Below are 23,605 nucleotides of genomic sequence, written 5' to 3'. Positions count from 1 at the left end.
GTGAGGGGGTAGTATTCCAAAGTGTTTGACACCTTACACAACATGTTTTGATAAAGCCAAACCAAAGTTAGCATTAACCACGAGTGTAGGAAGGTGGATACCTGACTATGGTTACCCCCAACTTTTTGCCTAGTGTTTAGCTGTTTTTTGACTTAGTTGGCCTGGGGTCCTGCTATTCAGGACCCCAGGCTACCTGCTCTCTCTGTAAAATAGACTCCATGTACTCTAGGTGCATACACAATTGGGCATTGGTTCACCTTGTCAGCCCCTGTAGAAGTGTACCCTAGGTACTCAGGGCATAGGTGTAATCAAGGCCTACCAGGGGCTGCAGCATGTATTATGCCACTCCTGGCTGGCCACTCAAACTGACACAACTGGCTGATCACTCAGCTGGGACACGGTCGTGTAATCACCCCTTGCTTAGGTATAGTATTCCTATATCTACCCTTGTATATAGACACACAGTAACCTATAAGTCACTCCTATGGCAGGCCTTAACAATCCTGAAGACAGAGTGCTTGGTTATGTGTGAGATGGTGCTCTAGCATGAGCTGAGCCTGTGTGCAGCTTGCGAAACCATGTCCTTATAGCTGTTCTATGATATTGCCATACCATATACTCTTAAGCATTATAATCCTCACGGTTGAATGCTAACTTTGGTTTGGCTTTATCTAAACATGTCGTGTAAGGTGTCATACGCTTTGGACTACTACCCCCACGCCAATTCTGGCGACGGGGGTAGCATTCCACCCTTCTAGAGGGATAAGACATGTTGAAACTACTGTACTCGGTTAAAGTTAACCAGAGCCCCAGCCTCACAAAATGGATGCTGCTGCCACAGACACAAGTCTGACCTCCTGCTGCTGGGAGTCCTTCCAGTCAGGGAGGCTTGGACAATAGGTTTCCTGCCTGGGGAGGTGCGAGCACCACCCCAGACAGGACTTTGTGTATTGGGACAGGGAGGGCTGAATAGAATGAGACACTGCCTGGGGCACACTAGGTGCTCCATGCATACCCCAGTTCAAACCGGTTGCTGGGGCACTCCAGCCCCAGCTCTGGCGCGAAACTAGACAAAGGAAAGGGGGTGTAACCACCCCCCTTCCTGGTCCCACCCATAGGAGGGACCTGGAAAGTAATCCAGCCCCTTTTAGTTGTATAAAGATAGGAGCCGAGTCTTAGGACTTTAGATTTGATCCTGAACTGAAACTTGAAACAAAACTCTGGACCTTCGACGTTCTGCTGAAGCTGAAGACTGAAGAATCTCCCTTGTGGCCAAGGAGTGACCACCCTGGGCAACCAGGCACCATACAGCAAACCAACGGCTTGCTTTGTCGACGCTCCAGCCGGGACCCGAGCACAGAGCCTGACAAGACCCAGACTTCCAGACCTCTCTGACCCTCTCTTCACGTCTGCAGCATAGCTGAGATCCGTGGAGGCGACGAGACACGTGGGACCGGACATCTTGAAAAGTCCACGACTTGCTAACTGTGCAGCTCCTGAGGTATCCTCGCAGCTGTGCACTGGGGATTGAGAAGCCCCGAATCCGAGCTCCAATGGCACTTAAGGTCAGCCCTCCACACTCAACAAGTTCTGTGTGGGGCCCTTCTGCTTGTGTTCTGCTCGACGCGTTGTCCGGTTGCTGGCCCGTTGGCTAGTAGCCTCTGTGACGACAATCCTTTTGAACCAACTCGCTGGTCTGGTTGCTCCAGACTGGCCCTTGCCTCCCTGCAAAGGTGAGGCACCTCAGACCTTGCTGGTCTGCATAAGAAGCTTCCTTTGTATCCTGCGTGGGTTGCCGTTGCCAAGGCTTGTTGACTCCAATCCGGCAGTCGACCCCTCCATCTGCGAGAACCTTCGTGGGACAGCTCCACTCCAGCATCTGGTCGTCCTCGACGCCTCCTGGTCTGCGTGGCTGAAGAGACAAGCTTAAAGACAGCACCTGATTGCTCCTCGACGTCGTCTGGTTCCTTCCTGGTTCCACCCGGTCACTGGCTAGTGACCCAGACTCTGTCCCCTCTGCTTTCAGGTCTTCTTCATCCTCGGTCCACCCTTGGATCCACCCGGACATCTTCCTCCTGGTCGCCTGCAGCATCTTTCTTCACAGGCTCCATAGACTTCAACTGCGAAACCCGACATCTTCACACCTATGCACCCGCTTCCTGTAGGTGAGAACGTGAGAACTTCGGTGCTCCCAAGGGTATTGACTATCCAAGTGTCTAGGTTTTTAGTTGTTTCCTTCTAGCTAGACCGGAAGTGTCCTAAATCCTTCTTTTTCTAAACTCTAAGTTCCCATTGACTTAACATTGACTTTCGCGTGTGTGTAAAGACACTGCACGCGCAGTCGTGGGCCTCCTACTTCTAACCTAAGGGTCAGATAGTGTAGCCCCAGCGATTCTCTAGGCCCTATGCCTTTCCTTTTCTCCAGTCGTGGTTCTTATACCACTTCCTTAGTATATGGTTTTACGCGCGCCTAGGGCCGAACTGTAAATTGTGCTATTTAAAGTATTTCTAAGACTAACTTGTTATGTGCTTTGGCCTCTGAGCTCATAAAGAGTTCAGAGGAGTGTTAGTAAATAAATACATATATATATTATATATATCCTGTGAGTTGTCCTTTCATTTGGTATTCAAAGGGTTACATAAGGTAAAACATATGGTAAAACAGCTGGCTTTACACGCCCTCAAGAGTCTTTTAGCCTAAGACTGTTCTGTCCACGCTACCACTACGATAGCTGGTCTATAAGGTTGACTTACAACCATCACCATAAGGGTTGTTTGGACTCGTGCAAGGTGCTCACTAGAATAGTGATCATCATATACCAGGCCAACTTCTCACAACGAGGATTATAATGTACTTAAGAATATATGGTATGGCTATATCATAGAACAGCTATAAGGAGATGGTTCCGAAAGCTGCAGAGGGGCTCAGCTCATGCTAGGGCACCCTCTCACACAAAACCAAGCACTCTGCCTCCAGGATTGTTAAGTCCTGCCATAGGAGTGACTTATAGGTGTATATGTGTCTATATGTATATATAGATATAGGTATACTATATCTAAGTAAGGGGTGATTACACCACCTTACCCAGGCTGTGTGAACAGACCTGTGGTGTCAGTTTGGAAGGCAAACCAGGGGTGGCACAATACATCTGCAGCCCCTGGTAGGCCTAGGGTGCACCTATGCCCTGGGTACCTGTGGTACACTTATACAGGGGCTCACAAGGGTGACCCAGTAACCAATCTGGTATGTACCTAAAGTACATGTTGTCAATTTAGAGAGAGAACAGCTGGGCTGTGGGCCTGATTAGCAGGGCCACAGCCACACTAAAGTCGAAAAACCAGAGAATCACAGTAAAAAGTGGGGGGTATCCATAGGAAGCAGAGCCTACTCTCCTACACTGAGTGCGGTGCCCACAGGTCGCGGTGCGAGCAGCAGCTCGGTGGCGGCATCAGCAGGCGTCGTCTGTGAGACCAGGGTCGCGGTGAGGCGTTGTCCTGTGCGTTGCCTTCAGGACACGGAGTCGGCAGCTGTGTCGTAGCGGTCGTTGAGCTGCTTTTCTTCTGTCGCAGCACAAAACACACAGTCCCCAGTGCTGAGGGCAGAAGAGCTTGAAGTCTTTGCTGTTCCTGAGACTTTTTGAACTGGGGGCAAGCTCTACCCCCAGCCATTGGAGAAACTCACAAAAGTAGATTGCAGAAAGTTCAGTCCAGTCCTTTCACTGCCCAAGACAGAAGCAGCCCCTGTATGCCAACACAGCAAACCACTAAGCAAAGTGGTAGTCCCTCCTCACAGCTTCTCCAGCTGTTCTTCTTGGCAGTCTTCTTGATCAAAAGAGTTCTAAAGTTCAGGGGTTCGGCCCCAGTATTTGTATCCAAAAATCCTTTGATCCTCTAGGCAGAGGGCGTCTGTGCCCAGCCAGAACCAGTTCTGCCTTCTCTGATGTGATTTCCTGGCAGGGGGTGGAGACGGCATTGTCAGAGGCAGGCCAGGCCCTTTTAGGTGCGAGGAAATCTCCTCCCTCTTTCCTCATCGCAGCCCTGGTCTATTCAGCCCTTTCCTGACCTACCTAGACTATCAGGAGCCACCCTTGCTTCCTAGCCATCTGTCGTCCAAACCCCAGACAGGCAATCCACATTCCAGCCGAAGCACACGGGCTGACTGAGCAAGAAAATACCTACTTCCTAAAAGTGTTATTCTCAAACACAGAATGTAAAAATCACCTTTACTAAAAGATACATTGTTATATTCTGAGTTCAGGCATACTAAATGTTATTTTCCCACCTAGTTCCCAGGCCCAGTTATGTCAATAAGAGGTTATAAATAAACTACCCATTCGGTCCTATGGGGAACAGGTAGCCTTGCAATAGTGAAAAACGAAATGGGCTGTAATTCACTATCAGGACATACCACACACCAGGGCATGTCCTACCTCTCACATACCCTGCACCCTGCCCACAGGGGTACTTTGGGCCTACCTTAGGGGTGCCGGACATGTAAGGAAAGGGAAGGTTAGGGACTTGCTAGTGTGTGCACGGGCCAAGTCAATATTACAGTTACATACTGCACGCAGACTCTGCAATGGCAGGTCTTCGGTACCTTTTCCGGGCTACTCACGTGGGTGGCACAATCCATGCTGCAGGCCCACGCGTAGCATTGTATTCCCAGGTCCTGGCACAGTCCGTGCACTTTACATGGGGCTGACAAGAAAACCAAACAGTCAATCATGGAAAAACAAATCAATATCACAATTTACACAGAGAGCATATGCACTTTAGCACTGATTAGCAGTGGTAAAGTGACCAGAGACCTAAAACCAACACCAACAGGTCAGGAAAAGATAAGAGGAAGAAGTAAAAAAGTTTGGGGATAACCCTGCAAAAAGGGCCATTTCCAACACTTTGTGAACTGGTTAACGAGGCTTTGGAGTGTTTCTTAGAGCTCTGTTTCTGTTGATCACATGTGGTCAGTTGACTGCTGCGATGTGCATCCAGTCTTACAAAGTAAAACTCCTAATCTCAGAAGTTCTGAAACACATCTGTTAACTACAGTGCTTTAAAGAACAAGCCTTTGCAATGCAATAGGACTTGCATTACTGAAAGTTTGAGCTATTTGCGTAGCATTATTGTTTTCAACAGCAATAGCTCAAACTTTCGTAAATGCGAGTCCTAACGTTTTTTGGGTATTGTAGTCTTGATTTGCTTCCATCAAACTAAATAAACAAAAATGATTGATAACAATGACTTGTAGGTTAAATGCCAAGGACTGGACATGGAGTGCATGATGACGTCGAGTGAAAGGACAACCCAATATTCATTCCACCCTCAGCTTAGAATCATCCACTACCACACAGCACCAGCAACCTCTCCGGAAGTGCCACTCCAGCCATCAAACACCAGGGATGGGAGGAAAGTATTTTGGTTACCAAGGTACCACAGGTTATGAAAACCTTCAGTGAGATCTTCAAAACATTAACAGCTTCCTAAACTCAGAAATAACCTGAAAACTGTTAAAAGAATTCCTGTGAGTGCTATCAAAGACTCAGTCACTACTGTTCTTCCACACTGGCATTCCGTGCCCATCTTCGCTTGCTGCTCACCACTCTCTAGCTCAGACCTCCACCAGCCCCTTTCCACGCTGATCATCATGGTAACCCTCTTAAGATCATAGTTAGCATCGCATATAAACGCAATCGAGGAACAAAATATAGTTTAGTAGAATTCCTACTGCTACCCTGCTGTTATTTCCCTACTACACAATGCATTGGAATTATTGTGCTTACTGCCATGGTCTACCTAGAAATGCATTCACAATGTTAAACGAAATTGTATATTTGACATCGAAATGCTGGTAGATGCACTTGCCCTGTTTTTCTTTACCACACGTACGCCTTAAAATACATTGTGTTTACCTTCATTCTCCATTTTGAAAATCAAAAGCAATTATGCTCACAAAATATTTTAAATAAACACTTTGAAGCGTCAGGAGATCATTTTTCTTTGCCTAGAACTTGATTAATTATACCTGGTGTCATAATATATATGGAAATTCGGTAAAAGTGTAAAACATTAAAATCCTAAAATGTGAAATAAACCCATCGGAATGCTGGATAACAGTTCACAAAAGGGACACAGTATTCCTGGGTGTCTGGGTTCATGTAGCGACTCCTGCTGTTGTTTCGATTACATATTTCGGTGGGCGGGGCTATTAGTTGGCATCGACGATGACACATCCTAGCAGAGGGTGGACACACCGTGGAACCTGATGTAGATGCACGGTGGTCTGCCGATCTATACGTCCGTCAGCTCTACACCTATTGTCCGCGTCAGGAGGGAAATGAAGGCAGAGGTCTGCATGATGCAGGGAGCCCAATCACGTTATTTCCAAGCCCACGAGCAGGGGGAATTCCTCACGTCAGTTTTGTTTGTCCTCTCGTGGCCCTGTGCCAGACAGAGCACTAGACATAATAATAAACACAAACCGCAAGCACACATCAGCAGAACAAAAAGCTGCAGACCAGCTGTTGTGGAACCCGCATCCTCACCGAAGGACCCCTCCCACCCATGTAGCACTACACTAGCTAATGTATTAAGCAATGGGGCAGTGTTGACGTCACTTTAAAAATGATGCATAGGCACTTGTAGTAACTGGTGTGGTCTTGCCAGCTAATGCACGCTATCCCCCATGCAAATAACACTGGCGGACAAAATATATCATTTTAAACAACACACAGACTTTAAATACAACGTGTCTGTGGACTTTTTTTTAACTTTACATGTACCAGGCTCAAATAAAGGGTGAATTAATAGCGTGTTGATTAAGTGCTCGATTTTATATAGCGCCGACATGCATGCAGGCTTACTTTAGAACCCTAGCAAGTTGTCTAGTCTCACGTGTGAATGCCTTTCTCATTGCTCGCTCATACTTTGTATTCTTGTAACTATAGCCTGCATGATATGGACTAACATTACTCGGTAAGGTGCCGTTTCTTGTGTGGGTTCATGGTTCTGTTTTGTGTTATCAGTCAGTGACCAAGCTTACTGTGGAAAAACAAACCCATGGTACTGCACACATTAGCTTGCTACTAGCCTCCATTCTTAAGCCCGGTGTTCTATTGTTTTAAGTACAGAGGAATTTACCGACGCAATTTTACTTGAACAATACACTGGCTGCCTGGGTTCTGTGGATCCGCCTAAACTGCTGGAGTGGGGAATGCTTTCTTGTGGGAAGCTTTAGAAGTAAGTGGAAAAGAAATCCCCAAGCGGGGCAGAACAGCTGAAAACAGGCAGCCAAGCCGCGGACCGCAAACAGCATAGGCAACAGCGGCGGCGATAGCAACAGCGGGAGCGACAGCAGTCCGCTCGCATTCAGGTACCAGAAAAAATCCGAAGAGGCGTCCGTTGAGTATCAGCACTTTATAAATAAACAGCAAACAAAAGACAAAACAATGCGTGAATCCTGCCTGCAGAAAGCGTGCCAAAGTGTGTGTTGACGGGCAGAGCAAACAGTTATTCCGGGGGCTGGGCGCTCTTAAGTTGTTTTCATCCAAGCCAAGCGATGGAACAGCTCTCTCAGCTCACCGGCCGTTGTGGTGTGCTCAGAGCCGGGGCTGCGAGGCTGCTGGTGCTGCTCGCTGGCAGGCTGGCTGCTGAATGGCTGTAGAGCGGCTTTAACCGCTGGTGCGAGGTAATTTGCGGTGGCAGAGGGTGTGGTGCCGATGCCCTGCCGCTGCAGGGGGCCGTAGAAGACGCCGCTCAGAGGCTTTGGCAGTGCCTGCTCTCGGGAACCGGACACGGGCCCGCACTCTCGGCTCGCCTCTGCCACCTCAGCCTGCTGCTTGCTCACCTTGCCTCGCTCTGCACCAACAACCGGAAACAGGTGTGACGGAACACCAACTCCTTTCAGCCAGATATTGAGTTGCGCTTGTCTCAAAGCAAGATTAGAAGCTTTAAATGGGGATTTCAAATGCCACCGCCACCTGTTAATGAGGTTTTCGGGCGGCTTTCATCATGTATAAGCGCAGGGTTTACGGCCGACTGGGGCCTCCACGTGAACCAACAGGAACACTGCCCCAGTTGGCCGCCAACCCTTATACAAGAGTGCGGGCAAGACGTCAGGGGTTCTTTCATTTAGCTGCTTCCCTGTGAAATGGATGCAAGAAGCCCTCGAGTGGTGCGCGCGCTCGTGCCACAGCCAGACATGTGGTTTCAACTATCGCGCCAGTGTCTGGGCATGATAATTGAAATCACATGACATCCCGATCATGTAATAGACACCAACAGGCCATGGGCGGAGCAATGCGCCTGCCTTTGGCCTGTTGAGTGATCTCTTTTTCAAAAACACACACGCAAAGCCCAACAGCGTGCCACAAGAGGAATTGGTCAGCTACTAAACCCTGTTTTTTCACCTACTAAATGTCTTGCGCTGTGCAAGCACTGCTGAGCAGTGCAACGCTAGGCGCGAGACCTAAAAAGGACATCACAACATTATACAAGTATCTTAACTTTTCCAGACTGATGCATGGAGTGATGTCAATGGTTGCAGAGTATTAGCTATTATCCTGAAGCAGTGCAGTGGTTTTAGAACACTCTGATTTATTCAAACTCACATTGTTTTCATGTATTACCAATAATTTGCGCAGTTCCTATCTGCAGCTATTGTGCCTTTGACTTATTGAAATCTTGGTAAGTGGCTGACAGTGACAACAAGGAAATAAGTAGTGCAAAGTGCACAGTTGTCCTGTTGGAATATGTATCCTTTCTAGTGGAGCATAATCATGCAAGATTATATTTTTCCTAAATTAATATGTGTTCTCTTATGGTTTGTTCACTCCGTACGTGTTTAGGATACTCCATTAAGTGTGCTATTGCATGGATAATAAACTAATGCATATTTGTGTCTCAGTTTATAATCATTGAACTAAATATATATTCTTTCTGTTGTGTGTGTGTTTGATGTGCTTTGGGCACACTATTTTAGTTTCCTTGTAGCGCTGCTTGGTGCGGGGAGGTGCCTGGCTCAGTTTTTATTTGCTTTTATGAGTTTGATACACTTCTTTACTTTGAGGTCTTCATTTTAACTAGTTTAATTTTGCCACAACCATCACTCAAAAATGGAAGCTTTCTTTATTGATGTGGGGCTACTGGGCTCCGGTTTGGTTGCCCTGCCCACTCTCTCTCCCAAACAGGGATTCTTCGCAATCACGCCCTCACAAGGCGGGTACTTGTGGATGGCCAAGGTGCTGACGCACCAGATGGAAAGCTGATAGGGTGCCTACTTTTCAATTGACTGCTGTGTGTGTGTGTTTGATGTGCTTGGGGATTCCCCATTTTAGTTTCCTTGTCGCATTGCGTGGTGTAAGGAGGTGCCTGGTTCTCTGTTGCTCTTGCTTTTCATTTTTATGAGTTTGTTTCACCTCTTTGAGTTCTTTAATTTAACTAGTTTAATTTCGCTAGTACCGTCACTCAAGATGGGAAGCCTTCCTGAATGCAAGGGGCTGCTGGGCTCCAGTTTGGTTTTGGTTGCCCCGCCCACTTTCTATCCCGAATGGGAATTCCTCGCAATCACCGCCCTCACAAGGCTGGTACTTAGGGACAGCCAAGGCGCGGAAACGTCCATGGCATGCCAAAGGCAAGCCTGTCTGCAAAGGAAGAAACATACGTGTATTACATGGGCCAAGAAAAGAATTCCTCAACCTCTTGGAAGAATGTATAATGAAAGAATGAATACATTTATAGATGCAATTCATTGAAATCATTACAATAAATAAAACCAGAATAAAACAAATTCAATAGTACAATAACAGTTAATATAAAACAATAAAAATAAAGCTAATATATATGGATTTATCAAACAGGCACATATCATTTTATAGGGGATGACCAGACTTAATGTTGTCATGCCTGCAAATTCAGTTTACAGCACAATTTTCTGCTTTTGGGATGAGTACATAAATGAAAAAAATCTTTGCCAGTTGCTTATGTTGGCTACAACATTTCTGAGATTTAATTTAAATTTTATGTTTATATATTTTCCAAACTGAGCAAGTTCTTTTATCGCATTGCATTGGTTAGGAAGATCGGTTTGAGCAAAGGGAGACGTGCTGATAAAAATTAAGGTCAGCAACAAAGTAAATGTGCATTGGATTCTTTACTATAATTACAGAACCTGTAGTGCGTGGTAATAATGGGCCTAATGCCTCCAAGATGCTCTGTAATCATCAATAGGCAAGACCTTAAATCTTGCACGCAAAATGTAATTTCCTAAGTGCCTTCTGTAAGACTGCATTCAGTTTGCTTGATACGATTCACAGATTGGAGGGAAGATTGCAGCTAATTTTAGTTTTCTTAAGTGTGCTTCCCTCGATAGCGCTAGACCTTGCTATTTCACTGGTACTTTTTAGGGCCAGGTAAGAAAAGGATGTTGTGAGATTATCCTTAATGAGATTTAGGGCCTTTAATAGCAGCTGCTAGATGTCAACTACGGATTATTCTCCGATATATAGATTTATTGAATCACCAATTTAAATGTGTCTGGTTTTGCCTTTGAAACTAGGTAAAGGTGTTTAATGAGTGCTGGATTACATTCCAGGTCCTGCTTAAGAACTCCAAACTGTAGGTGAATCGGGGCTCATTGAGTATACTGGTTATATAAATGTATCCAGGCCTTATGGGAACTTAAATGGAAAGGCATAATAACCGTAGAAGATTGTTGATATCAGCTTAGCTTTTGTGACTCTTATTATTGTTTCTGCCTATGGGCTGTACAAATGTGCATTTAATTTAGACAAATCTAATGGTAAAGTATTAATTTTTTCTTAATATAGTTTAAACAAGTGTTTGGTCTGCCATTAACATATAGTCAAATTCCCAGATATTTTTACGTTGGCGTATAGACGATCTTTAACTGGCCCACGGTCAAAAAATGTCTAGAACGGTTCTTGTTTTTTCCTAAAACCATCACCTTCGTTTTATTCACATTACCCATCAGCTTGTAATCTAGATTATAGCTGTTCAATTCATACAGTGCTCGTTGCAGGAGTTTGTCGGATGTAAAATTTCTGAATCATCCGCATATTGGATAATCTGAATCTTGTGTCACCAGGCCTTGGAGGGAAAGTATTTGCTCTGGTTAGAGTCCTTCCGAGGCCCGCGGTGAAAAGGTTAAACTACAGTGGTGCAAAGCAAAGACATATCCCCGTTTTAGACCACAGTTGGTTTGTGTTCGTTGTGGATCTTTATCGCCTTTACCCATATTTAATGTGAACCCAGGTGTCGGAATAAACAACAACTACAGCATAAAAATGGAGCTTGTGATATATCCCAGGTAGTTCATTTAGCCCATAATAACTGTCCATCCACTCTGTCAAAAGCAGCAGAGTAATCGACAAAACATGCAAGCAATGGTGGACGCAAGGTAAGTGATGTGCAGTGTGCCAAGTATGACAGAACTACAATGTTATCTATTGTTGATGGTTGCTACCTACACCCTGTCTGGTAGAAGAGGATCAGGTATTCATCCTTGGCCCATTGCGCCAATTCTTTTGAACAGAATGTTAGCATATGATTTTGCAATGCAATTAATTGATAATTTGCGGGTTCTGTGTTATTATCTTTCTTATATATAGGGTGAAGAACTCTGCCTGGTTGCTGTGAGCAAGTGTAGTAGTATATATTTGAAGCCATTGGCCTATATATTTAGCCTTTCCACCCAAAGGGCTGTACAGTATAGCTTCCTTACTTGGTTGCTTTAAAAGAATCTCTGCACCTTGTTCGATTAGCCTTGTTAAAGTGCCTTGCTGCTAATCGAAGGGTTGAAGAGAATTTTTTCACAGCGTAGTTGTACCACAGCTTTGGCATTAGGTCTGTATGGATTCTTACATTTGTTAGATTTTTTTCTTACTGTGTTCGGTAATTTTATAGCGAATATATCACTATTGGCCTCTTTGACAGTGGTTGGCTATCTCCTAATAGGTTGCTTTCTATTGCGTAATTTTGCCATTTAAGAAATCGCTCCTAAACACCTTATTCCAATTCTGCCCTTTTTTGAGAGATAAGGATTCAATTCTTTAAGAGCAGGTGAGTGAGATTAGAAAACCAATGGCCCAAGGAAATAAGTAGCTAATGCACAAGTTACTTACCTTTAGTTACCATATATCTGTAAGAAACAGTAGTTAGTATTAGATTCCTTACCTTAGAATATCCCCAGGCGTCAGACTGGATCAGGAAACTTTTGCGTAGAAGTACCCTTGCGCGTCGGTAGGTGTCGTCTGTGGCTCCGCGTCTGTCGTCGGCACCGGGATGACATCGCCGGAGTACTTAGACGCCATCCTCGCGCGCGGACGTCAGTTCTTATACACAGATTTTCCGCGCCAGAAACGCAGAGCCATGATAAAAACCAACACTGGTGCCATGAAACTAGAGCCCTAAAAGGGGATGACCTTAACCCTAGATATCGGTTTGCAGAACGGGGAGGATGGGTGGGGCGGTAAGGAATCTAATACGAACTACTGTTTCTTACAGATATATCGTTACCAAAGGTAAGTAACTTGTGCATCTGAAAGAAACAGGTTAGTATTAGATTCCATACCTTAGAATAGATAACCCAGCAATACCAACCCCAGTGGTGGGTCTGTTAACCAATAATCACACCAGAAAGTCCTGGAGAACGGAACGGCCAAAGAAGCCATCCCTCCGGACTTGGCTGTCCAGGCAGTAGTGTCTTGTGAACGTGTGCAGCGAGGCCCACGTAGCTGCCGGACAGATGTCCTGCAAGGGGACCCCCTGGCCCAGGGCAGTAGTAGCCGCCGTGGTCCGAGTGGCATGGGCACTCAGCCCAACAGGAGGCTCCTTCTTAGCCAAAGAGTAGCATGACTTGATGCACAACACGACCCACCGAGAGATGATCCGTTTGTGCACCGCCCGCCCCTTCTTAGCGCCCACGTAACCAACAATGAGTTGGTCATCCACCCGGAACTGCCGTGTGCGATCCAGATAGTATGATAGCGTACGTTTTGGGTCCAGACGGTGGAGCCGCTCTTCCTCTTTAGAGGGATGCGGAGGCGGAAAGAAGGTGGGCAAGGTGATGGACTGCCCGATGTGGAAGGCTGTGACTACCTTGGGCAGGAAAAAGGGTCTTGTTCGCAACACAACCTTGTCCAGACGGACAGAAAGGAAAGGAGGTTTAGAGGAAAGAGCCTGGAGCTTACTCACTTTCCTGGCAGAGGTGATGGCAACCAGGAAAGCAGTCTTAAGTGTAAGAAGACGGAGAGGACAGTTATGAAGCGGCTCAAAAGGAGCGCACATCAGGTAAGTCAGAACCACGTTCAAGTCCCACTGGGGCATCACGAAAGAAACAGGGGGGAACATATGAGTGATGCCCTTCAAGAATCTATTAACAATCGGGGACTTGATCAAAGAAGGCTGATCAGGTAGCCTCGAGAAGGCGGAAAGGGCAGAAAGGTAACCCTTGATAGTGCCCAGAGCAGTGCCCTGCTGGGCAAGAGAAAGAAGGAAGAGGAGAACCTAGAAAGGGGGGCAGAGAGGGGATCCACAGCCTTTGCTGTGCACCATGCCACAAATCTCTTCCACCTGCAGGCGTATACCGACTTTGTGGAGGGATGCCTGGCTGCCAGAATCACATTACAAACTTCAGGAGGCAAGTCAAATGGCCTCAACTGTCGCCGTTCAATCTCCAAGCATGGAGGTGGAGACTGGACAGGTTCGGGTGGAGGACCGTCACCTGCTGCTGCGACAGAAGGTCCTCCTGAAGAGGCAGACGAATCGGGGGATCGACAGACATGCTGAGTAGCTCTGGATACCAATATCTTCGTGCCCAGTCCGGAGCCACAAGGATAACTTGGGCCCGGTCGCGCCTGATCTTCTTCAGCACTCTGGGCAGAAGTGGTATAGGTGGAAAGGCGTACAACAGACCGCAGCTCCACTCGCGACGAAAAGCGTCTCCGAGCGAGTGCCGCCTTGGAAATTCCAATGCGCAGAACTGATGACATTGCGCGTCTTCTTCTGAGGCAAATAGATCTAACCAAGGCTCTCCCCACTGCTGAAAGAGGCCTTGCGCCACGTCGGAGTTCAGCTGAGTTCGTCCACCCTGGCGTTCAGAGAACCTGCCAGGTGTTGAACCACCAGGGTCACGCCCTGATGTTTCAGCCACTGCCAGAGGCGCAGAGCCTCCTGGCATAGGGTCCACGACCTCACCCCACCCTGTTTGTGGCAGTAGCACATGGCGGTGGTGTTGTCCGTGAACACCTGCACTACACTCCCCCGGACTGAGGGGAGGAATGCCTTCAGTGCAAGCCGGATCGCCCACAGCTCCAGAAGGTTGATGTGGAGCCGGGACTCCGCCGGAGACCAGAGGCCTCTGATCTCCGCCTCTCCCATGTGGCCCCCCCCCCCAGCCCTGGAGGGACGCGTCCGTCACAACTACGTGCTCCGGTTGGGGTAGGGAGAGGGATCTGCCGCTGACCCAATCGCAGTCCGTGAGCCACCACTGCAACTGTCTTGCAGTGCCCTCCGAGATCAAGACATGGTCAGACAAGTTGCCCTGATGCTGGGCCCACTGAAACTTCAGGTCCCACTGCAGAGCCCGCATCCGCCACCTGGCGTGATGCACCAGAAGGATGCAGGAGGCCATCAGCCCCAGAAGCCGCAGCGTCAACCTGACTGAGACTCGGGATAACGGATGAAAGATCGGAATCAGAGCCTGAATATCCCGAACCCGCTGTTCGGGAGGATAAACCCGAAACTGCGCCGAGTCTAGAACCGCTCCGATGAAGAGGAGCTTCTGAGAGGGACACAGGTGTGACTTCGGCACATTGATGGAGAACCCCAGCAGGTGCAGGAGGTCGGCCGTAGTCTGGAGGTGGCCGACGACTGTGTGGGGCGATCCCGCCTTCAAAAACCAGTCGTCGAGGTAGGGGAAGACTGAAACGCCTAACCTGCGCAGATGAGCTGCGACCACCGCCATCACTTTCGTGAACACCCGTGGGGCGCTGGTAAGGCCGAAGGGGAGCACGGTAAAATGAAAGTGCTCGTGGCCCACCGTGAACCGCAGGTAACGCCGGTGGGCCGGCAGGACGGGGATGTGAAAATAAGCGTCCTGCAAGTCCAACGCTACCATCCAGTCTCCCGGGTCCAGGGCAGCTAAGACCTGAGCCAGTGTCAGCATCTTGAACTTCTCCTTCCGGAGGAAGCTGTTGACGTTCCGCAGGTCCATGATAGAGCGTAGGCCCCCTTTGCCCTTCTTGGGTACCAGAAAGTAGTGGGAGTAACAACCACACCCTACTTCTGGCCCAGGAACGCAGGCGGACCTGTAGCGGGCTTGGACCAAGTGCCCAGAAGAACGTCTGACAAGGCCTCATTAAAAGGCAGCAGAGGCTCGGCTGAGCTTGCCTGCGGTTTAAGGACCTCAGTGAGGAGGTTAGTCCTCACGGCCGCGAGGGGGAGCTCAAGGCCCAAGGCCTTGGCAGCCCGCGTCAGCACCACACTATAGGCAGACCCCTCCCCCGTAGCCACGGTAGGAGGGGAGACAAAACCAGTGTCGGGCAAAGTGTCTAGACCACTGGCCTCCCCAAGCTCACATGTCCAGTCCAGAGGGTCCTCGGACCCCTCCCAATCCTCCTCGTCACCCATCACCTGGTACTCAGGTTCAAAGGATAAATGTCTCCCATCGGCGTCGAGAGCGGCGCCGCTCCGACGCCAGACCCGAATTGAGGGTAGGACCGGGGATGGCGTCACCCTGGGCGCCGGCGAGGTTGTGAGGTCGACCCGGATCCGGAGCCGGCGGGGCCCTGCGGCGTCGGGACCCAAGTCGCCAACGGCGCCAGGGCCGAAGCACCCGAGAGCGCCGGGGCCGAAGCACCCGACGGGCGCCGGGGCCGAAGCACCCGACGGGCGCCGGGGCCGAAGCACCCGGCCCGCGTGGGGACCCAGTCGGGGCGCTTGGCCCGAAGGCGCCGCGGAACCGGACGGAGGAGCGAGCGACCTCATGGCCATGAGGGAGGACTATCTCCTCCGGCGTCGCGTTCTGCCCAGGGACCGGCGGGTATGGAGCAGGCCGGAGAGAGAGGGGGGGGGGGGGGGGGGAGTCAGAAGATCGGTGTCGCCTCTTCGACTTCTTGTGCCTCTTACCTGAGGTCTTCGAGCACGAAGACTGATGACGAGTCCCGGAACTGTGGTGACTCCGGCCCCGCGACCGGTCCCTCGACCTCCTTCCGGACCGGGACCTCAAGCGGCGCGGGGCTGACTGCCGGAGCTCGAGTCGCTTGCGGGACCGCTCCCGTCTAGCTTTGGAAGTCAGAGCCCGGCAGTCAGAGCAGGACTTGTCGTCGTGGTCGGGGCCCAGACACTGAAGGCACTGGCAATGGGGTTCGGTAACCGACATCAGTCGGCTGCAATCGACGCAGGGTTTGAACCCGGGGATTCCTACCGGCACCGTCGGAGTCGAGAGACTTCGAAAGATGATCAAAAAGGATCGAAAAAAGTTAGTCAAAAATTGACTAGAGTGCAACTTTTTCCGGATCGGCGCTTTCTTGCGCGGAAAAAATAAATATTGATGTCAGCGTGCGAGGGCGACGTCTAGTACTCCGGCGACGTCATCCCGGCACCAACGACGCCGACTACGGATGCGGAGCCGCAGACGACGCCTACCGACGCGCAAGGGTAGTGCTACGCAAAAGTTTCCGGATCCAGTCTGAGGCCTGGGGATATTCTAAGGTAAGGAATCTAATACTAACCTGTTTCTTTCAGATTTGTAATACTCTATTTGTACTGTAACCCTTTCATGCTTCTATAAAGAGCCCTCATTAAACATTCTAAGATGGAACGCCATCGCCTCTTCATGTCCAGTAGGAGAAAAGTAAATTCAGCCAACCAGTCAGAGTGGAAAAAATGTGTCTGAATGACATTAAAGTTCACGGTGATCATTGGTGGAAACTGGTGAAAATAGGAAAGGTAGGAAAGAAAATGCCAGAGAAAAATGAAGGGAGTGGTCTTTACACTGAGGACAAGTGTCATGAGACAAAGAGTCAACATTTTGTTAGTGGTGAAAAAGTGGTTGATCTAGGTTATCGGGAGAAACATGGTGGACAAGTTGCTGACAACTCATCCAAAGATGGCAACAGACCACGTAACAGTGCTATAACTATTGTTAAGTCAATAATTTTTGCATGTAATTTTTAAAACGAACTACATGAAGGTGCCTAAACTATCTTTGAACCACGTAGGTTCTGCATCTTATTCTTGCATTATTTATTCTATTCTTTTGTTAAAGCAGGTCTAGTTTTTCTGGTGTTTACTAAGTTTGATCATGTTTTTCTCCTTTCTTCTTAAGCCTACTGAGGTCCCGAATTATGTTCTTTGGGACTTGTGATTCTATTTTTTTTGTTTTGGAAGATAAGAAAATGTGAATTACCCTATGTGTACCTTAGGCCTGTTCATGCTTATACGCAAAGGCCTCAGTAAACATTCTAAGATGGAACGCTATGATGTAAGTGGCATTGGAACCTTGGAGAGGGGTTGGATGACAGTTGAACGGTGCTTAGTGTGGAGGAGCTCCAGTGTGCTCTTTCTCCATAACCGAGTATCTATTTTAATGTCATAAATGCATGTTTTATTACCTGTGACTCGTCTCAGTAACTACATAATTGCACATCAAAGTTGTGCAACTGATCTCCGATTTAGCGATGTGACCTATGGACTGATAGGTCTCACTGAAAAATAGCCAATCGCAAAGCTGGGGTTTGGAAAACAACCTGGCTAACAAAATGAATTAAGGAGACAAATGTAGAGGAAAGAAAAAGCCAATATGTCATAAGGGGAGATTGTACAATATCCCCAATGCAATCTGTTAACCCAATTTTTATAATTTCATGCTACTGCAACCCGTAAGCAGTAATAGTCTCTTTAAGAGAACTTTCACATTTGAAAATTATCGTAGAAATGTACCCTCATCATTAACAGTAACATTATGAATAAGATATGCCTTTGTAACATTCTGTACATAGGCCACGCCACTCAGGAATAAGATATGCCTTTGTAACCTTCTGTACATAGGCCATGCCACTCAGGAAGAGACGGTTTATTTTATACACCAATTTTAAAATACAACCTTAGTACACCATTTCAGTGCACACAAACTACAAATGACCGGAGAAAGACGACAGCTGAGGCGGTATATACACCAGTAAGAAGGGGTGATATATCAGAGTGAATGCTACTAAAAGAACATCAATGGATTTATAACTGACAGCATTGATCCGGGCCTAAACAAGACCTTTGAATTGGCAAAACGTGGCACAAGTCGGCAGCTAGAACTACGAACTTATGGGTTCTGCAATACACTATTATTTATTAATACAAACTTAACTGTCTATACCAACCACAATTGTTAATACTCGTGATGTATTACATTCTCAGCATCCAACATGTCTACATCAAACAAATGTGTTTGCTCCAAATTAACAAACTTTTTGTGATAGCAATTATTGAAGTTGTAATCTGGTTACTTTAGGTCATTAACTGCTGTCATGAATTACCACTTTTGAAACTCTTAAAAACACTCTCATTATAAGGTCTGAAATAATGTTTTGTATTTTACATAATGTGAAAGATTAACTCCACAAATGACCCGTTCTCAATAAAATTGAGCGACGTTCTAGCCTTTTTAAATAAGTCCTCTACAATATAACCCAAATCGGCTTTTGCAGTTTATTGATTTTTCAGTAATTGGTATTTTTTTTCTTTTACCTTGTACTTCAACATTAACTATGGTATGTCTACTTCCAGGGGAATATCATTAATAATGATGATTCTAATTGATGCGACCTTGAAGCAAGTGTTTCTTTCTCCACAGTGTCCTCAAGTTCATTTGTTGCTTCCTAATTATTTTCAACTTTTTGATTCATTTTGTTTCATATTTAATTTTTGCAAAAAATTTGTAACCTCATTTTTGTCCCCATCTTCATGCTTTATGATGCCCTCTATCTTTTTCACAAACTTCCGTAGGCACTTTTTCCAGCAGCAGTTCCCAGATGATGGTAGGGGATATACACCTAGTCTTCCTTTGTACATGTATTTACAACCTAGCAGGCAACTGCAATTGATTATTTTTGGAACATCTCACAGGAACTTTCTGTGAAAACTTCTGTCACTTCTTTATCCATTGTGCTCACTACTCAACTTGTGTAAGTCTCACCTTCTCATAATACCTTTAGTACTACTAGTTGTGAGTTTGGGCAATACAGATGTTCCTTACACCTTTTAACACACTGTATGGTACGTTGAACCCCTTGAATTGTTTTTCACCTTCACCAGACTGACCGCGATAGAACTGAGGCCTGTGATCATTGTAAAAACAAACTAAAATGTCATATATAATATTGCATGATGAACTACATGTATTGGTGAATACAATCACAGAATCTATTTTCACCATGTACTCTAAACAGCATGTTAAAATACAGGTGAAAGGTTTAATCAATAAACTTTATTATCTGTATTGGGCATCATCACCATGAGTTAGTGTAAGCATGCACACAAATTCAATTGAATTTGTGCTAATATGAATTTGTGATGCCTCAAGATTTTTGTATTCCGTTTTACATCATGCAGGGCTTTACACAGAATGTTAAGCAGATCTTCTGGATATGTATCCCTCCACCCTGATGAGGATAGTGTCGCAAGCCTCATATAGGAGTTGAAAAGTCAACATGACTGTCACAACAGATTACATTGAATTTACTTGTACTGTATTTATACCAATAAAATAACTCATAGGGTTTTTTGGGGGAACATTCTGTATAGACTGCTTTACCTAAATATTCATTGGTTATTACTCCATTTTACACTTATATTCATTTTAGTCAAAATTTTTGATGTGATTAATAAAAAAAAACGAAAAATCAACATTATTATAGTTATTAAACACAACTCTTAAAAATACTATTGCAGTTAAAGGTTGCCACCCCATGAAACTGCAAACATTGTGTTAAAACTGATTCTCTTGGGCACCTTGTTCTGTGTACCACTGCAACTTGAAATAATGAGGTGACGATTCTCTATTGTTCTAACTAATTAACAGAATGGATAGCAAAACACACTTTGAGAGCTGGGAAGCCTCTTTCACAAAATAGGTTTAGTACAATGCACATAACAATGTAGCTTTCACAGACCCTATGATTTTGCAAATTGCAGGACTTGCTGTGAGCACAAAAGTGTTACGTACAATTGAACACACAAGGTCCACCTTTGAATGCACTATCTATTGCACATTAGCATCTACCCTGCGAAAACATAGTATTTATGGTCGCCAGACACAGTCTTTCAAGCATCTGGTGAAGTAAAAAAGTATATTCAAAGCCCTTTTCTGCAGTTTCATTTTGTTCCTTTTGTCTGAATATACAATGCTCGACTTCATGTTTTCCTGTTAAGAGATGGAAAATACCACACTCTCTAAATGACTCTTGAGGGTCTTTCAGTTAAGATATTGAAGGATAAGCTTGTGCCATATGAAACATTCATGCTAAATCGTTGCTATTCAACCAATAACATATCACTGTTTGCAAGAGACTTTGGTGATATTTGCTGTAAAAATATCCCCCCCCCCCGAAGCCTCCTTTGTAGAAAAAGCCTGTGACCTTGGCCTAAATACACACTTGTACGTGCATAAAAGGGCTGCCAGTGTACTTTTCTGGCAGAAAGGGGAGGGAAGTGCACAGAAAAAATTTTAAAGCTTTTTTTAAACACCAACATTGTGGCACACATACAAAAACAAAAGGCGTTTTAATACTATTAAATGTAAACAATAACTTTAGGATACATCTACACACCAACCTAAGCACCCCCATCATTACTCGAATGTGTCAGGACAGCTCATTGGGTAACATCTACACTATCCAAATATCTTCCTTACATTCAAGACCTGAAAGTGTGCCTGTCTGTTGTAGATGCTCAACACCATCCCCTCAGAGTTCTCACACCTTGGGCAAGCAATAAACATGTTTAACTCCTGCACACACCAGATGCTGACAATGGAACTACCAATGCTCAACAAAAACTAATTCAAACTGTAACATGAAAAGACAAGTACAGACAAACAGCACAGCAAAGAGGTTCATGAATAGCTCTCGCAGTTACATTGACATCTACAGAAAGACCTTCAAACTTGAAGCAAAGTACATTAAAAAACACATCACATCAAAAGATCGAAGGAGGAAGACTGGTAAGCTATGTGGCCACCTGAAAGAGATATGGAATGGTAATCAATACCTTCTTGATTCCAAAGCTTCAGCATTGTCTATGCTCCTTTCTTGCCACAAGCAAACACTGAATGAGTGTAGTTTGCATGTACCTTCTTTCATAAGAGATCTAACGTAGAGCAAGAGCACCTTTTATACACAGATATTTATCATTTGTCACTCTTTTACAAAATGCGAATAAGTCATACATTTCACAGAAAGTTGCAGCCTCTAAATGACTTCTAAGTTTAGGAATAAAAATAGCTTACATGATCTTTTTCATACTTCATCTGACAGACTGACGTATTTTGGTCACATCCTAAAACAGGATTCAAGGGTCGGCACACATTTATGTAGTACTTCTTCCTCTGATCTGCAGAAGTGTCCATTGCATACCAATTTTCAGAATTGGTCTCAGCGAACCTTGACAAGCTGCAATTTCGAAGAAAACATTTGTTAGGTACTTTTAGATTGAAGGATAAAAGGCAAAAGATACACATAATTTCATCAATGATGTAACATATGAGCCCTCTTATTTCCATCTGGTAATGAATATGCTACTTACCAGTATGCATCTGTTCTTGGCATGTAGGGCTGCTAACATTCATATCTATTGCATAGATCGCCGCCTAGTGTTGGGTCCGGATGATTGCACATTGTTGTCCTGGAAGAGTCTTCGAAGTATCACGAGATAGGTGGCTCCTCCCCTGGACTACAGTGCGCATGGGCATCGACTCCATCCCCAGATTGTTTTTAGCCATTGTGGCAAAGATGGAGTGCGATAGTAGAAATGATGTCCATGCTAGTGATGAAATGCAAGAAGTAATCTGCAGCTGCTACAGGCGCCGGGGAGGAGGGTGGGCGATATGAATGTTAGCAGCCCTGCATGCCAAGAACAGATGCATACTGGTAAGTAGCATATTCAGTTCGAGGCATGTGGGCTGCTAAATTCATATCTATTGCATAGAATACATAGCAGTCCCCTCATTAGCGGCGGCTGCCCGTGCCAGCTGCAGAAGTCTGAAAAAGAGTTTTGAGAACAGCCTGTCCTACAGCTGCCTGCTGTTTGGAGTGCACATCTACACAGTAATGTTTGGTAAATGTATGTGGTGTAGCCCACGTGGCTGCTCTACAAATGTCTTCCAAAGGAATGTTACCTAGGAATGCCATGGAGGCCCCCAACTTGCGTGTGGAGTGCGCCCTGGGGGGGACCGTTAAAGTGCGTTTAGCCTTCTGATAACAAATCTGAATACATTTAATGATCCACCTGGCTATTCCAGCTTTGGAAATAGGGTTGCCTTTGTGCGGTGCTGAGAAGGCAATGAAAAGTTGCTGTGTCTTTCTAAAGTGTTGTGTTCTGTCAATGTAGTACATTAATGCCCTTTTAACGTCCAGCGTGTGGAGCATTCTTTCCGCTACTGTTTCTGGGTTTGGAAAGAATGCGGGCAGTTCAATTGTCTGATTGACATGAAACTGTGACACCACCTTTGGAAGGAACTTGGGGTTAGTGCGGAGCACTACCCTGTTTGAATGGACTTGAATAAATGGCTCTTGTATTGTGAGCGCTTGTAGCTCACTAACACGTCTTAGAGACGTGATAGCAATGAGGAAAGCCACTTTCCATGTCAAGAACTGAACCTCACACGAATGTAGAGGCTCAAAAGGTGGGCCCATCAACCTAGTGAGAACCACGTTGAGATTCCATACTGGAGCGGGTGGGGTCCTGGGAGGAATGACCCGCTTCAGCCCTTCTAGAAAAGCTTTAATGGCAGGCACATTGAAAACAGAGAGATGCTGCCTGTTTTGAAGATAAGCCGCTATGGCGGATAAGTGTATCCTAATGGAAGCGTACGCTAGATTGCATTTGTAAAGATGCAACAAATAGCAGATGATGTTAGGAATGGATGCATCTAGCGGGTTTATGTTATGTGCTGTACAATAAATGACAAACCGCTTCCATTTTGCTGCATAGCAAGCTCTTGTAGTGGGCTTCCGTGCCTCCCTGATGATGTCCATGCATTCTGGAGGCAGGTTAAGGTAGCCAAACTCTAAGACCTCAGGAGCCAGATCGCCAGATTGAGCTGGTGCGGATCTGGATGCTGAATGTCGCCATGGTTCTGCGTCAAAAGTCTGGGTGTGAGGTGCAGCCTTTGATGCGGTACCACGGAGAGTTCTAGAAACGTGGTGTACCATGGTTGGCGTGCCCACGTTGGAGCAACCAGGATGAGTGTCATCGAGTGTTGCTTTAGCTTTCTTGCCACCAGCGGTATTAGAGGTGCTGGGGGAAAAGCGTACGCAAATCTGCCTGACCAGTTCATCCATATCGCATTGCCCTGCGATTGTGGGTGAGGGAACCT

General features: G+C 46.2%; 1 protein-coding gene across 1 annotated transcript in view; it reads right to left on the bottom strand.

Moving 5' to 3' along the window:
- IGF2R (insulin like growth factor 2 receptor) overlaps positions 1 to 23,605 on the bottom strand; it is a 1,933,894-nt gene that overhangs the window by 1,317,508 nt on the left and 592,781 nt on the right. The window contains exon 18 of the mRNA XM_078648980.1: positions 21,518 to 21,680. Within this exon, the coding sequence (XP_078505106.1) occupies positions 21,518 to 21,680 (163 nt within the window). The remainder of the gene's footprint in view (positions 1 to 21,517; positions 21,681 to 23,605) is intronic.

The sequence above is a fragment of the Lissotriton helveticus genome, chromosome 6, assembly GCF_964261635.1.
Source record: "Lissotriton helveticus chromosome 6, aLisHel1.1, whole genome shotgun sequence".
In the NCBI taxonomy this organism is placed as follows: domain Eukaryota; kingdom Metazoa; phylum Chordata; class Amphibia; order Caudata; family Salamandridae; genus Lissotriton; species Lissotriton helveticus.
Note: the sequence above shows the minus strand (reverse complement) of the source record. Positions and strands in the feature narration are given on the sequence as shown.